Here is a 15,945-nt window from a genome sequence, read left to right as displayed (position 1 = left end):
AAATTTGATCCTCAATCAATTTTACGGCACTCTCTTCTCCAGGGACCATCCCCAAACTAGCTTGTCTTTGACACAGAGTTACATTTTATTTTGCCTTTCAATAAATTGAATGAGGACAGTCTAATGGCCGAGGTCGTCCTAGGGAGTAAAATAAAGAGTGGATTAGCCCATTTTTGCCCCGACTTGACTTGAAAGTCAGTCTGCTTTATGTCTTTGAACTGTGGTTTCTCTGTCTGTGTGCCATCATCTGATCAGATGGAGGAGTCAGGTCTGTGTGGCGCTGCATTTTTTTAACAGCCACTTTCATTCCCTTCATGTCTCAAATGAAGTACATGGGGATTCCAATCTTGTAACCCTTGTTCCTGCCAAATTTCTCCAGTCTTCATTTCAATCCACAACTGAAAATGACACATTAATGACACACGGATCTTACAATATCAATAATTTTCAGATTGTGTCCTAAATATTTTAATAATCTCATCCTCATCCTGTTCTTGCAGTCTGTTTCTTCTTCCATCTTAACAAACAAACACCATGCAGCCACTCATGTTATTTTAATCCTGAGCTGCATAGATCAAGCACCTCTCTCTTCTACTATTTTTTCCTCACTTCCTGTCTTTATTCTTTTTTTCTCTCTGTTGTCTCTTCATCTTCAGTCTGTGTTTGTCTTCCTCGCCTCTCCTTCCCCTTCTTTATCATCCACAGTAACAGAAACATGGTTGTTGTAGGTGGTGGAGAGGGAAAGTCTTTTGTTTCTGCCTGTGTGCTGGCATGCATACAGAGTGGCGCAGAGTGACCCCACTCAGTGTCTAAATCACAGGGAATTGTTGAGGCTGTGTAGTGGAGAACAGAGCAGCTGAAAACAGTTGTTTTAGCACTGCAGTGCATGGACTTGTGCTTATTATGAGGAAATAGAGACACTGTCCTGAGACAGTACACTATACAGTACTATACATAATAAGTATCCATGCACTCATTTACAATTTTTAGGTTTAATAACAGTAATGAGTGTATTTTAAGCTGCTGACATCTGCAGTATTACATTTACCTTTGTGATTCAAGTGTCACGTTATTTGTGACTCATGTTGACATTTTATATGAGTTTTCCCAGTTTTCCCGTTACTTATCTATGCATATGTTATTGTTTTAATGCTGCTGTGGCGCATTAGTTTCCCTGCATGGGAGTTGATCTTTTCTTATCTTAACGATTACATAATTGGCTGCAGACATTATTCTCCATGTTTCTCCTAAAAAATGTACTTACTTTGGTAAAATAAGGTTAATTGGAAGAACATTACTGAAAGAGTAACATTATTATTAACATTATTAGTAACAACAATTATTTTTAATTTGATTTCATTTGACATTCAAACTATGTTAAAGAGTGTTGTGTTTTGCTCCACAGAGCTTTATATGTTTCCTCATATAGAGCTGGATTTTTCCTGTAATTTTTATCCACATTTTTTATGAACACACATGGGTACCATCATGAATTAATGTTGGCTCGCTGTATCTTTTCATGGGTCTGATGAAGTGCTGAACAAAGCATATAGCTCATGCCAACGTTCATAAAAGATCCCTGATCATGTAGATTTTATGGGCCTAGTATGCAGTCAGTAACTCAAAGTTGATCTTTTCTGACTTTTCACTTTCATCTTGCTGTACTAAAACCATATCCTTAGTGGTAAATGCTCTAAGTTAAGCTCCTTTTATTATATTAATATATATATATATATGTGTATGTATATATATATATATATATATATATATATATATATATATATATATATATATTAATATAATAGGCTATCTCAGCTTCTACATAAGTAATGAGTTTACTGTAAATATAAAAAAGTTCTTAGGCACATATTTTTTTGTCAATCTAAATATAATCTGAGTGAGGAGAAACTGCTGTTTAATTTATATTCAGAGATTGTTCATCCATATTATTTCTTTTTTGTATGTGTTTAACATGCAACATGACAAACCCTGTGAATCAGTGGCGCTAATACAAGAGGTGTTAATGAGGATGGGATGCGGGGCATACGGCAGGATTTCTGTTGCAAATCATGCTCCCTTTCCTCTGCCTTATCCCTCGAGTAACACACACACACACACACACACACACACACACTCTCAATCGTCTGTGGAGCAGAAGGGATCAGGGCAGGGGGGTGGAGAGAAGAGGAGGTATTTTGCCCTCATACCTTCTTGCATCTGCCAGTTTCTGCCCCAATAACTCCCATTAATATAATTTGCCATGGTCCACCTTATTGCTGATGCTCAGTGCATACAGGATGAGCCCTCTGTATCTCCAACACACCCCCACACATGCACAAAAAACACACACCTGCACATGCACTCACACTTCATCAATAACCGTGACGTTTAAAGGAACATGAATCACACAAAGTAGACAGGTACAGCTGGACCTGTGAAATGCACCATAATGAGTGGTTTTGTGTGTGTGTGTGTGTGTGTGTGTGTGTGTGTGTGTGTGTGTGTAATATCGTGGTGATTGGACACAGAGGTCTAGATTATGACACCTCTTCTGACTGTCCCTGTTGGTACTGCCAACAGCTGTCAGCTGGAAAGGCTTTAAGGAGAGAAGAAGTGTGTGTTTAGCGCGCGTGTGTGTGTGTGTGTGTGTGTGTGTGTGTGTGTGTTAAAGAGAGAGAAATCAAGGGCATCCAAAATCATGACAGGGATGTTTGAAAACTTTTTAATGGCACACTTGTTCTGTGTGACCTCTGACCTCCATGTGGAATGATACTTTTCCTTTAGTTGTAGCTTTTTTAGTTTATAAAATGTCACAAAATACTAAAAAATGTCATCATTATTTTCCAGAGCCCAAGGTGATGTCTTCAAATTGGTTCTTTAGTCCTTTTGAATTGATTATTGAATTTATAAAAATATAACACAGAGAAAAGCAGCAAATCCCCAAATTTTAGAGGCTGGAGGTAGCACATGTTTGAAAGTTTTACCTGATAAATGACTAAAAGAGCAACTAAAAACCCTGGAATTTATTTTTTATTTTTTTGCTGACTGCAGGGTGCGTCAGTGCATTGCAACATCACTGTTGGGTATATGGTTACAGCTGCAACCAGAGAGGGTTGTTGAACACTGCTTTAGCCTATTAAGCTCCTCCTATAAATGATAAATCAATTATCAATTTTCAAAAATATTATTTTTCTTAATCATATTATTTGCGGAAATCCAGCTTTACTTCAGTTGATTTCAGTAGGAAAAACACAGTCAAACATTACACTATTTGTATGAAAAAACAAACCAAATCATTACTGTCGAGAAATCCAGAATACTTAATCTCTTCAATACTGACTTGACCAAAGAGAGAAATATGCCTCTCTAGTAACGAGAGAGATGAAAGAGTGAGATGTAGCGTTGCTCAGTAATTGACCTCCTCTTCTCTCTGCGATGAAGAGTCGTTCTCTCGAGTCCAAGTGTGAACGTCAGCTTATTACTACCCACCTCCTGCAGAGTTGGAGTACTACCATACTGAAGCCTGTTTTGAACATTTCTGAACAGCTAGTGAGCTGGATATTTCATTCGACCTAAGCGTTGAACAATTTCTCATCTGCTTTCTTACTATGAGTGTGAATGTTCTCCCGAGCTTTTAGGTTAGAAAAAAATCACTCATTTAAAGTGTCCAAAAGAGCTGACGTGATTCCTTCATTATTTATGGAAGGGATTGTGTGCAGGCTGCTGTGGCTGCAGGGATATTGAGGAGAATAAATTTTTTTAGGAGATGAAGAGGCTGACCCCGTTGGCTTACTCCTGTTGTTACTGAACGTTACACTGTAACGGCATGCCATTTATAGGATTGTGTGTAGCTACACATTCCTGTGCAAGCCTGAAAACAAAACAATTTTGCCAAAGATAAAAGATTGGCCTACTTTACAGATATTTGGATGCCGTTTTGGAGATGGAGATGATTTCTGTTTGGTGATAACGGCAGAAGAAATTAAATTGCATGTCTGCTGAAGCTAAAATATTTTAGCAGGAAGCGTTTAGTTATTGAAGATAAAAGGACGATGATTAGATCAGTCAGTGAGAAGAATTGGCTGGTACTTTTATGAAAAGCATGCAAGGACTGCATATTTAGCTTCAAGTAGACATCTACTTTGGATTTTGAAACCTGCAGCTTCTGGAAACTGAAGCCTGAACCGCCTGAAATGGACATTTTAAGGCATTCAGATGAGAGTCAGAAAGACAAACCCGGTGTCTCTTTGATCCTCTGTGTTTCTCGTAGACTTGAGCTCTGTGGGAGTTTCAAGATTTGCCATTGACAGAGCGTGCAGTTGAACTCATTTTATTAATATTACAGCTAAAAGGCCTGCAGTAGCAGATTGTTTACACAGGAGAGAACTGTGTGCAATGTACCAAATCCTCTAATATGAATAAAAGAAAATCAACACTAATATAGCTTGGAAGATATGGTGAAAGTTTAGTGTTTATTTATGGACCTGACCGTCTTCCTTACGTGATACGAAATTAAAATATTCACCCCAGCGTTGTTGATAAACATTGTTTCACTCTCATTAGAGAAACAGCAAATGTTTTGTTGTGAACTTCAGAGATTACATGTGTTGACTCAGATCTGGAACAAAAGCTGATCATAAAACTGGTTATGTATCTAATGGTGTATATCATGTTTTTTTGTATGTAATTGTACATGACTGTGAGCTGTGCGTTGATTTGTCACTGTTTATGATTTTAAATGGACTCCAGGAAGAACAACTGTTGTATAGCAAACATACTAAGCACTTCTGGAAAGATACCAATATCTTAACAAAAATTAGCAGCCTCAGCCTTGTTGAATTTCACAGATTCCATTCTCTGTTGCTATTTTCAAGCTTTGTTTTGGCGGCGAGATCTTTGGCATGTGCCATTTGAACTTTTTAAAAGGTTTCAGGCAGTCTTTTGCAATTTGTTCATCGTGCGTGTTCATATTGCATCACAATGTGTCCACAACTAAGCATTTTGAATATACACGGTCCAGCCATATACTAGGTTTTGTTCTTGTGTCCTGTGCTCTGAGAACATTGATCTCCAAACTAAGGAAGGCTGCAGAAAAGTCAATAGACTCAGTTCCTCTTGGGAAATGTAGGCGAGGCATGTGGATTAGAGTGGTTTTGCATCAATACTGGTTATTATTACAGTAGCTTGTCGCTGCTGTGAGAGGGATGGCTGGGTGTGTTTAATTCATGACTACCAGAAAAACAGACATGACCCAGACACCCATGAGGTCTCTCTCTGCTCATCCTCCGCCTCTATCCTGAATATAAAGGTCTCTATCTTTTCTCATTATGGTGGCCACAAAAAGAACGAAAGGGGAGAGTGGGTGAGATAAGAAAGGGGGGAGTGGGGGGAAGGAGGAACATGAGTCCCTGACATTTCCGGAGTTTATCTGTTTGTCTAAACTGCTGGCAGCTCACCTTAGTGTGCTAACCTGACACACACACACACACACACACACACACACACACACACACACACACACACACACACACACACACACACACACACACACACACACACACACACACACACTTGAGTTCCCCTACTTGAGGCCCCTGAATGCAGCAGTGGAATGTAAGTACTACACTTAAGTACAAATTTGAGGTACTTGTCTTTTCTTTTGTTGCCACTTTCTACGTTGAGTCTAACATTCAAGACATTCCAGAAACTGGCAGATGCAAGAAGGTATGAGGACAAAATACCTCCTCTTCTCTCCACCCCCCTGCTCTGATCCCTTCTGCTCCACAGACGATTGAGAGAGAGAGAGAGAGAGAGAGAGAGTGTGTGTGTGTGTGTGTGTGTGTGTGTGTGTGTGTGTGTGTGTGTGTGTGTGTGTGTGTGTTAATGTGACACAGCTCTGTACTGCCAGCAGAAGAAGAAGTTGTTAGATGACTCTGCTCTCTAACAGCTCAGTCTGTCATTGTCAGCCATGCAGCAGATGGCTAATGAAGGCAGCCCGACTCACCATTTGGTGCTGTGACATGTTGTAACATATTCTCTCTCTTTCTGCCTCCTTCCTTCCTTCTGTCCCATTTCTGCACTGCTGTCACCTCCTTTCCCTGTACTTCCTTATTTCTTTTTCTAATTGATAATTGAAATGAAAGAAAAACAATATTTATCAGTAAAATATTATCTTATCCTGTTTCTCCTCAGAGTTCACCTTCTTATAACTCAAGATTTCTGATCTTCTACGTATATATCCTCTATGAATTTGCATTTGATTGACTATACTTCAAGCTTAACAGTGTAAATAACCTCCCCAAAGCACACTGTCTTTACACTGAGTACTGTACACTTCATATCTAATGCATTTTGTATAGGTTTAAGTAGTAGAGTATCCCAAATCTAAAGTCCTCTCTTGGTAGTCAATTAACACTAACCCATCTTTCTCTCCTCCTGATTCAGGTACATGTCTGATTCTGGGCTGCATGATCTACCCGGATGGCTGGGACAGCGACGAGGTGAAGCGGATGTGTGGCGAGCAGACGGACAAGTACACGCTGGGGGCGTGCTCGGTGCGCTGGGCCTACATCCTGGCCATCATGGGCATCTTGGATGCTCTTATTCTCTCCTTTCTGGCCTTCGTCCTGGGGAACCGTCAAGACAGTCTGATGTCTGAGGAGCTGCTGGGAGACAGTAAGAGGATAATAATACCTTTAGGGTTCATAGTGGGTGACAGTGCAGTTGGTCAGGGAGAGGAGAAACAACAGTCCACATACTTTTGTATACTCTAGCTCCTAAAACCATCTTGCAAATGCATTTTCCCAAAGGGATTCAGATAGACTGAGAAAAGCTGCAACAATGGTGATGCAACGAATAAATCACGTGACAAATGACAAATGTTTTCAATTATTTAAATTGCTGTTGTTTTATTTTCTTTAGATTGACTATTCTAGTGGTTCCCGACCCAGGGGTCAGGACCCATCAAGGGGTCACTGGATCAATCTGAAGGGCCACGATTTGATGGAAATAAGGAAAAAATACAAACAAAACTTTTTTTGCTACATAAATGAAATGTATTTTTGCTGACTTTTCTCTAATCCTTGCTTTGTATTGGAAAATAATGGATAGTTTTTCCACTGCAGGCCTCTAGAAATTGTTCAGATTAATCAATCAGAGAGGGGAACAGCTGCTCTTGGATTGAACTGCTCGCAACTTGTTGTAGATAAATGCAGCCTGTGACGAGAGGTCACAACATTGCTTTGCCCTAAAAAGTCAGAAGCTAAAGGACTAAACATTTATATTGACCTATAAAAGTAATAACCAGTCTTCACCAGATTTGTCACCATTTTAAAATAGAAACACCAAAAGAGTAATATTATATTTTGTACTCTCCAAAACCTATTTCCTGTTAATTCATGGAACTTGAACTAAGACAGTTTTGTATACAACAACATAATAAAAGCTGTAGTGCAATTACACCGGAAATGAGATTCAGGCTATTTTCGAAATAATTAAAAAAAATTAAATAAAAAAAATCGATTTGGACGCTGGCCTGAATGTTTGCACTGTGTCTGAATTTGATTCCACTTTTGGCTCCAGGAGCATATCCTATGAGTCTTTACAATCATGAGGCTCAAGCTCCAAGCAAAGTCAAAGTAAGCTACGTCTAAGCTAAGTCTTTTTTATGTAAATACACTAAATCTGTGACTCGTATCCACACCTCTGTTACATTCTTGTGCCTAATTGGCCTTTCCATTAAAGCTCCATACAATAATGAGACAGCACATATCAAAGATCACATCTGATTCCTATTGCTGTACCGCACAGCCCACCAGCATCTTGAAATTAAAAACGTACCTTATTTCCTCCTGCATAATTTTCCATGCTCAAGTTATTCATTTTCATGCATTAGGCGGATGTTATAAACCACCTGCTTGCCTCTGTTGCCAATGAGATTTTCCTGTCTTGATTGGGGCGAGATGACAACTGCCCTCGGACCCAACGAGAATGATTTAAACAGTTAGGAAGCAGGCAGGAAGAAGAGGAGAATACCGATGAAGAAGGACGAAGATGAAAAGCAATGAGAGACACAGAGAGAGAAAGATGGGTGACGGAGAGGAAGAACGCACCAATAGCAAGGGTTAATTGAAGCCTGGGGATGCTGGACAGAATCATGAATTACTAATGGCTGTTTACACAGCTTGCTGCCAGCATGTCTAAATGAATCACAGCCACCCTATCAGCCGAGACACAGTTGCCTGTTAGCTCGTATAAGCAAAAAGACTGGGAGAAAGAAGCCATTATCAGCCGAGAGACCGAAGAGGGAAGGACAAGACAGAGGGATAATGAGCCGATGAGAGAGGAAGAGAGGCAGGATGTACATGAAATATGAGAATGAAAGTGAAAAGTGGGGGATTCATCAAACAGCAGATGAAGTTTAAATGGGATATTTTCTTATCTTGTCACTCAGGAGGATGGATAGTGACACCTGTCCAGAAACATCAGAGGGGTGTTTTAAGTCATGCTTCATCCTTTAGAGAAGAAGTTCTATGTAATACTGCCACCTGCTGGTTTAAAAATGTCAGTTATTGTATCCTCTCCATACTGAACCGGTTTCTCTCTCTTTTTTTCCCACAGAGAGCGGCAATAATACCATATAATATCTGGTAATGGTAAAGCAGTCACACACACACACACACACACACACACACACACACACACACACACACACACACACACACACACACACACACACACACACAGGTAAGGATCAGAGTGTAATATTGTTTTATAGCAACAGTAAGAAATTGGTAACAACCATTTTATGCCACTACCACTGTACCTCTCAAATAATAATCATGTATTTTCTTAAAATTGTTCCTGGACAAATTGTTCAATGTCTAGTTGTCCCCTTTTATTTCCTTAAAACTTGGTTTCAGGTCTTGTGTATTTTACCAAAATTATTATTAGTTATTATTATTATTATTATTAAGAACACTTTTATTAAGACTCAAAACTCAATGAATCTGCTGATTGGAAAAATACATCTTCAGGGACTTTTAAACTTTTACTTTATTTTGATTTGACATTTTTCCTTTTACAAATGAAATGTTAAATTCATAAGCAATAAAGCCTCACTTTCCTCATTTCAGCACTCTTGTTGGGTGTTGCTGTTAAAGCCTTATTTGGTCTGGTATGACCAGTAGGTTATGGTGGCCAATATTAGCAAATGTTAGCAGATATTGCTGAATTAACATCACCGGATCAATTTGGTGACTTTATTTTTAGCTTGTTGCCCCGTTCCACTCACTCACTAGATTTCTGAAAACCATACATAGTAAATAGGTTTTGGCTATTTATTGGATTTATCAATTGAAATTGAGTGCAAATCAGAGGGAATAACCAATCCATATCCATTCTCCACTATTCTAAACTACTTGAATTCCTGCAGATTCTACATTATTTTTCTTCTTGCCTGCAGGTCCTGCTGCCTAGGCATGATGTTACTTCAGGATCCAGCTTCTCTCTCCTGGTCCAGCCTGTGGCTGAGATGCAGAGCTGATGTGTGGGGAAAGAACAGATCAAAGAAGAGGAGGTCTGGAAGAGGTCATACAACCTTGGTGGGAACCAGGATGCCACCTGTCCTCTCTGAAAGCTCCCCCCTGTAAAATAGCCTTCTCATTCAACTCAAACTGCTTAATCTCACAGGATGAATTCTCAAAAAGACTTTCTAAAAGTGTACCTGTGTTGGTATGTCACTGCATCATCTTTTCTAGAGCTGTTCAAACTGAAATGATTGTCCATGTGGATATGAGGAAGGCTGCCGGTGTGCAAGTTAAGCTGAATTTTATTTATTTAAAGACTTTTCATGCGGTAGTATAGCTCCAGGACACACACCACTGAGTGAAGGCTGCTCAAATCGAATTAAATCAAAACAACTTTTCCAGACTTCGACTGACACAAATAAGACTTGAGGTCAAAGCTATCAGATCTAATTTCTTATCAAGTCAACAAACTCTCTGCAATGGACAGTTTGACCTTTGATTTAAAGAAAATCAAAGTAAGGACTGAAGAAAATGATGAATGAGGCTGGACAAAAGAAGAGAGAGAGCAGTATTGTTTTGTTATATTTACATGTTTGATGTTATAGAATCAAAGGTAGTAATTAGAGGTTTTGCTGGTGACAACTTTGCAAAAAAAAAAAATGCTAAAAAGGAGAAAACATCAATTGTATCAAGTATATAATCTGTGTATAGCTATATGTTTATTATGTCCCTGTATTTTGTCTTGACTTTGAAATGTCAAGCTATTGGTCCATTATTAGTGTGTGCCATACAATATCTTGTAATCTGACAGTATTGTGGAGTACTAAAGGGAGTAAGAAAAGTTAAACTGAACATTAATTGAAGCTGGATAAGTCAGACTCTTTGTATCTTTTTGTTGCCTGTCATTCTTCAGTCTCCCCGCTAAAAGAGCTAGTGGAGTGTGTCTAACTTACATTAAACCTGTTATTGTAACTATGATGGAACAAAAGAAACACTTTAAAAGCTAAAATTTTGACATTTTGGGAAATATGCTCATTCGCTTTTTGGTGTAGAGTTAGCATTAGCCACCTGGGTAAGAATCAGAAATCACAATCAGAAAAGGGTTAAGAGACTGTGTCAGTGGGAATTACAGGCCTTGTTAATGAGGCTGACAGCAGTCAGGAAGAAACTATTTGTGTGGTGTGCGCGAGGTTTTAGGCCTGATGGACTGCAGCTTCTTGCTAAACTAGAGCGTGTTTCAAAAAGTTTTTGACCAGGGTGGTAGGGATCGACGCACAGGTCCTGAAGGGATGGCAGATTGCAGCCAATCACATTCTCAGCAGAGAACTCTCCGCTGGAAAGCTAAGTATAATTCCTAAAATGTTGGATTCCTTTAACACTTTTTTTAAACAAAGTAGGAGTGTCAGACAGCAACATTATATGTTGTAAGTGGCTCTTATTTGTTATTATTCCTGTTACTTCAGGTACTATGTCAAGCTAAAGGAGTCATGTGTGTTTGTGTCACTCATCAAGTCGCATCCCTGGGCCCAAAGGTGTAAGGTGGAGGCAGTATTTCTTTCTCCCAACTTATGTTGAGACTGACAAGAACCCTTTTCTGTATAAGTCTGTCTAGATTATTCACTTCTAATATGGAATCAAAGTGTGAGACATAATAAAAAATGACCAACTTTACTTAGGAATGTGTTAACCTGCTTTAATCATTTAACTATATTATATATATATATATATATATATATATATATATATATATATTTATTTTCTTTCAAAAGTTTTATGACAACATACCATAAACTATGCATTTTTTATGATATACTTTACTCTGACTTTTTTATGACTTTTTTTTTTTACAACATACTGTACCATGACTTGTTTGACATTTTTCAACATACTATATACTATGACTTTTTTATGACTTTTTTTACAACATACGACTTTCTAATGACATTTTTAGACATATTATACTATGACTTTTTTATGACATTTTTACACGACATACTCTGTGAGTTTTCTATGCCATATTTTACGACATACTATGAATTCTTTATGATATATTTTATTACATACGATACTATGACTTTTTTTGACTTTTTTTATGACCTAATTTACTTTTTATGACTTATTTTACAACATAATATACAATGACTTTAATGACATTTCTTTCCGACAAACTATACAATTACTTTTTAATTACTTTTTTACGACATACTTCTATGACTTTTTATGACATGTTCACACGGCGTATTCTGCAATGAGTTTTCTATGCCATATTTTACAACATACTATCCTATGACTTATGTATGACATATTTTTCGACATACTATATACTACATTTTTATGACATTTTTACACAGCATACTCTACTATGAGTTTTCTTTTTATGACATATTTTTTGACGTAATATGCTATGACTTTTTATGACATATTTGAATACATACTATACTGACTTTTTATGACATATTCTTTGACATAGTAATATACTATGACTTTTTTTTATGACATACTATGACTTTTTTATGACATATTTTTTGACGTAATATACTATGACTTTTTATGACACATTTTACTACATACTGTACTAACTTTTCTATGCCATATTTTTCGACAAACTATACTATGACTTTTTTATGACATATTTTTTGACATACTATACTATTACTTTTTTATTAGATATTTGTTGACCTACAATAATATGACTTTTTATGACATATCTTTCGACATATATGACGTTTTCATGACATTTTTTATGACATAATATACTATGACTTTTTATGACATTTTTACACGTCTACTCTACTATAACTTTTCTATGCCATATTTTACGACATACTATGCCACAACTTTTTCATTACATATTTTTCGACATACTATACTATGACTTTTTATGACATATTTTTATACTATGACTTTTTTGATATTTTTTACGACGTACTATAGTTTGACATTTATGCCATTTTTTTTCAACGACATATTACACTATGACTTTTTTAACATTGTTTCAGACATACTATACTATGGCTTTTCTATGCCATATTTTTTGACATACTATATATACTATGACTTTTTCATGACATTTTTTATGACATACTATACTATGACTTTTTATGACATTTTTACACGGCATACTCTACTATAACGTTTCTATGCCATATTTTACGACATACTATACTATGACCTTTTTATTACATATTGTTCGACACACTATACTATGACTTTTTCATGACATATTTTTTGACATACTATACTATGACTTTTTATGACATATTTTACGAAATACTATACTATGACTTTATATGACATTTTTACACCACACACTCTACTATAAGGTTTGTATGCAATATTTTATGACGTACTATACCATGATTTTTTTATGACATGTTTCGACATGAAATACTATGACTTTCTATGACATATTTTGTCAACATACTATATACTATGACATTTTTATGACATATTTTTTGACGCAAGATACTATGACTTTTTATGACATATTTTACGAAATACTATACCTTGAATTTTTTATGACATATTTTTGTCATACTTTGAATTTTTTATGACATATTTTTCGACACACTACTATGACTTTTTCATGACATATTTTTCGACATACTATGACTTTTTATGACATTTTTACACTGCATACTCTACTATGAGTTTTGTATGCCATATTTTACAACGTACTATACTATGACTTTTTATGACATATTTTTATACTATGACTTTTTTGATATTTTTTACGACGTACTATAGTTTGACATTTATGACATTTTTACACAGCATACAGTACTCTACTATGTCTTTTTATGATATGTTTTACGACATACTATACTACATTATATTATACTGTGGAGTCTTTAGGCTTTTGGTAGCCACAGTCCTAGGTCCTTAAGTGGACGTCCAACATTGACCCAATCAGGAAAAGGACCATCAGAGGATGTACTTTGCCAGCTCAGAAAGTTCAAACTGCCTCAGGAGCTGCTGATCCAACATATTTTCTAAGCCATTTTTTTAGGCCATTTTTTTTCAACTATACCTTTAATTGAAGGTACGAAATACTATACCTTGAATTTTTTATGACATATTTTTGTCATACTATGAATTTTTTATGACATATTTTTCGACACATTACTATGACTTTTTCATGACATATTTTTCGACATACTATGACTTTTTATGACATTTTTACACTGCATACTCTACTATGAGTTTTGTATGCCATATTTTACAACGTACTATACTATGACATTTTTATGACATATTTTTTTGACATAAAATACTATGACTTTTTAAAACATATTTTGTCAACACACTATACTATGACTTTTTTGATATTTTTTACGACATACTATAGTTTGACATTTATGACATTTTTACACGGCATACAGTACTCTACTATGTCTTTTTATGATATGTTTTACGGCATACTATACTATAACTTTTTTATGACATATTTTTCGACATACTATATACTACGACATTTTTATGACATTTTTACACAGCATACTCTACTATGACTTTTTTATGACATTTTTTGACATAATAGATTTTGACCTTTTGACATCATACTATGAAATTTCTTATGAAATTGTGATGACATGCTACACTTTTTATGACATTGTCCCCACTGCTTTCTCCCTCTACAGCAAAGACTGCAGCTCAGGAGATCCATCTATTAAACTCCTGAAATTTGCAGGTTGAACACATTCAAAACTGTGGAGATGACAATGGACTTCGGGAGGCGCTCCCCAACATTGCCCCACCATACTAAACATAACTGTGTCTGCTGTGGAGTCTTTAGGTTTTTGGTATCCACAATCTCCTAGGTCCTTAAGTGGACGTCCAACATTGACACAATCAGGAAAAGGTCCATCAGAGGATGTACTTTGCCAGCTCAGAAAGTTCAAACTGCCTCAGGAGCTGCTGATCCAATTTTACACAGCAATTATTCAGTCTTTTCTTTGAATAGTATGTCGAAACAGTAATAAAAAGTTATAGTATAGTACGTCGAAAAAAAGTCATAGTATAGCATTTCGAAAAAAAATAATAAAAAAGTCTTAGTATAGTATGTTGAAAAAGGTCATGGTATAGCATGCGGAAAAAGTGATTAAAAAAAAGTCATAGTATAGTATGTCGAAAAAAGTCATATTATAGTATGTCGAAAATCGTAATAAAAAGTCATAGTATAATATGTCGAAAAAAGGGATAAAAAATTCATAGTATTGTATGTTGAAGTAGTAATAAAAAGTTATAGTAGAGTATGTTGAAAAAAAAATCATAATATAGCATGTCGATAAAAATAATAAAAAAGTCATAGTATAGTATGTTGACAAAGGTATAACCACCAGTTGGCTCTACAAAATATATAGAAGAAGGAAAAAAGAATGAAAGTGAAAAATAAGGCTGACATGGGTGTGCAAAACAGAAACAGGAAAACAAAAATAATTAAAACAAAATCTAACCATTTTCAGTATTTTTAGCAACAGCTTCAGAGGGTTATACATATACATTAAAAAAACAGCTCCAAAGGACCGTAATCAATTTCTTCATTTAGTCCTGGAAAAGTTGTGGATTGCATATGATAAATATAGAAGGTTTCTCTCTTCAGACATAGTATAGTATGTCCAAAAAGTCCTAATGTAGTATGTTGAAAAAAGTCATAAAAAGTCATGGTATGTCAAAAAAGTCATAAAAATGTAATTCTATGTCGAAAAAAGTCTAATAAAAAGTCAATTATAGTATGTCAAAAAAGTCATAAAACTTTTATAGTATAGGGTCGAAAAAATCATAAAAGGTCATAGTATTGTATGTCTATATAAGTCATGAAAAAGTTATAGTATAGTATGTTGAAAAAAGTCACAGTATAGTATGTCATAAAAGCCATAAAATAGTCAAAGTATAGTATGTCGAAAAAGTCATTCAAAAGTCATAGTATAGTACATCGTAAAAATGTCCAAAAAAAAGTCATAGTATAGTATGTTGAAAAAAGTCATAAGAAACTCATAGTTTAGTATGTCTTCAAAAGTCATAGTAAAGAATGTCGAAAAAAGTAATTAAAAAGTCATAGTATAGTAAGTTGAAAAAAGTCATAGTATTGTATGTTGAAAGAAGTGATAAAAAAGTAATAGTATAGTATGTTGAAAAAAGTAATAGTATTGCATGTTGAAAAGAGTGTTAAACAATGCATAGTACAGCATGTTGAAAAAATTGTTTAAAAAGTCATAGTATAGTATAACCAAAAATGTCATAGTATAGTATGTCGAAAAAAGTCATAAAAAAGTCATAGTATAGTATGGCGAAAAAAGTTATAGTATAGCATGTCGAAAAAAGTGATAAAAAGTCCTATTATAGTATGGTGAAAAAAGTCAAAGTATAGCATGTAGAAAAAAGTCATAGTATAGTATATCAAAAAAAGTCATAGTAT

General features: G+C 35.7%; 1 protein-coding gene across 1 annotated transcript in view; it reads left to right on the top strand.

The window, feature by feature from the left end:
• Nucleotides 1–9,544, top strand: part of lhfpl3 (LHFPL tetraspan subfamily member 3) — a 30,987-nt gene extending 21,443 nt beyond the window's left edge. Inside the window, exons 2-4 of the mRNA XM_078243224.1 lie at nt 6,445–6,675; nt 7,582–7,637; nt 9,464–9,544. Coding sequence (XP_078099350.1) covers nt 6,445–6,675; nt 7,582–7,637; nt 9,464–9,544 — 368 coding nt within the window. The remainder of the gene's footprint in view (nt 1–6,444; nt 6,676–7,581; nt 7,638–9,463) is intronic.
• The last annotated feature ends 6,401 nt before the right edge of the window (nt 9,545–15,945 follow it).

Source organism: Sander vitreus, chromosome 23 (assembly GCF_031162955.1).
Source record: "Sander vitreus isolate 19-12246 chromosome 23, sanVit1, whole genome shotgun sequence".
Classification (NCBI taxonomy): Eukaryota; Metazoa; Chordata; class Actinopteri; order Perciformes; family Percidae; genus Sander; species Sander vitreus.
Note: the sequence above shows the minus strand (reverse complement) of the source record. Positions and strands in the feature narration are given on the sequence as shown.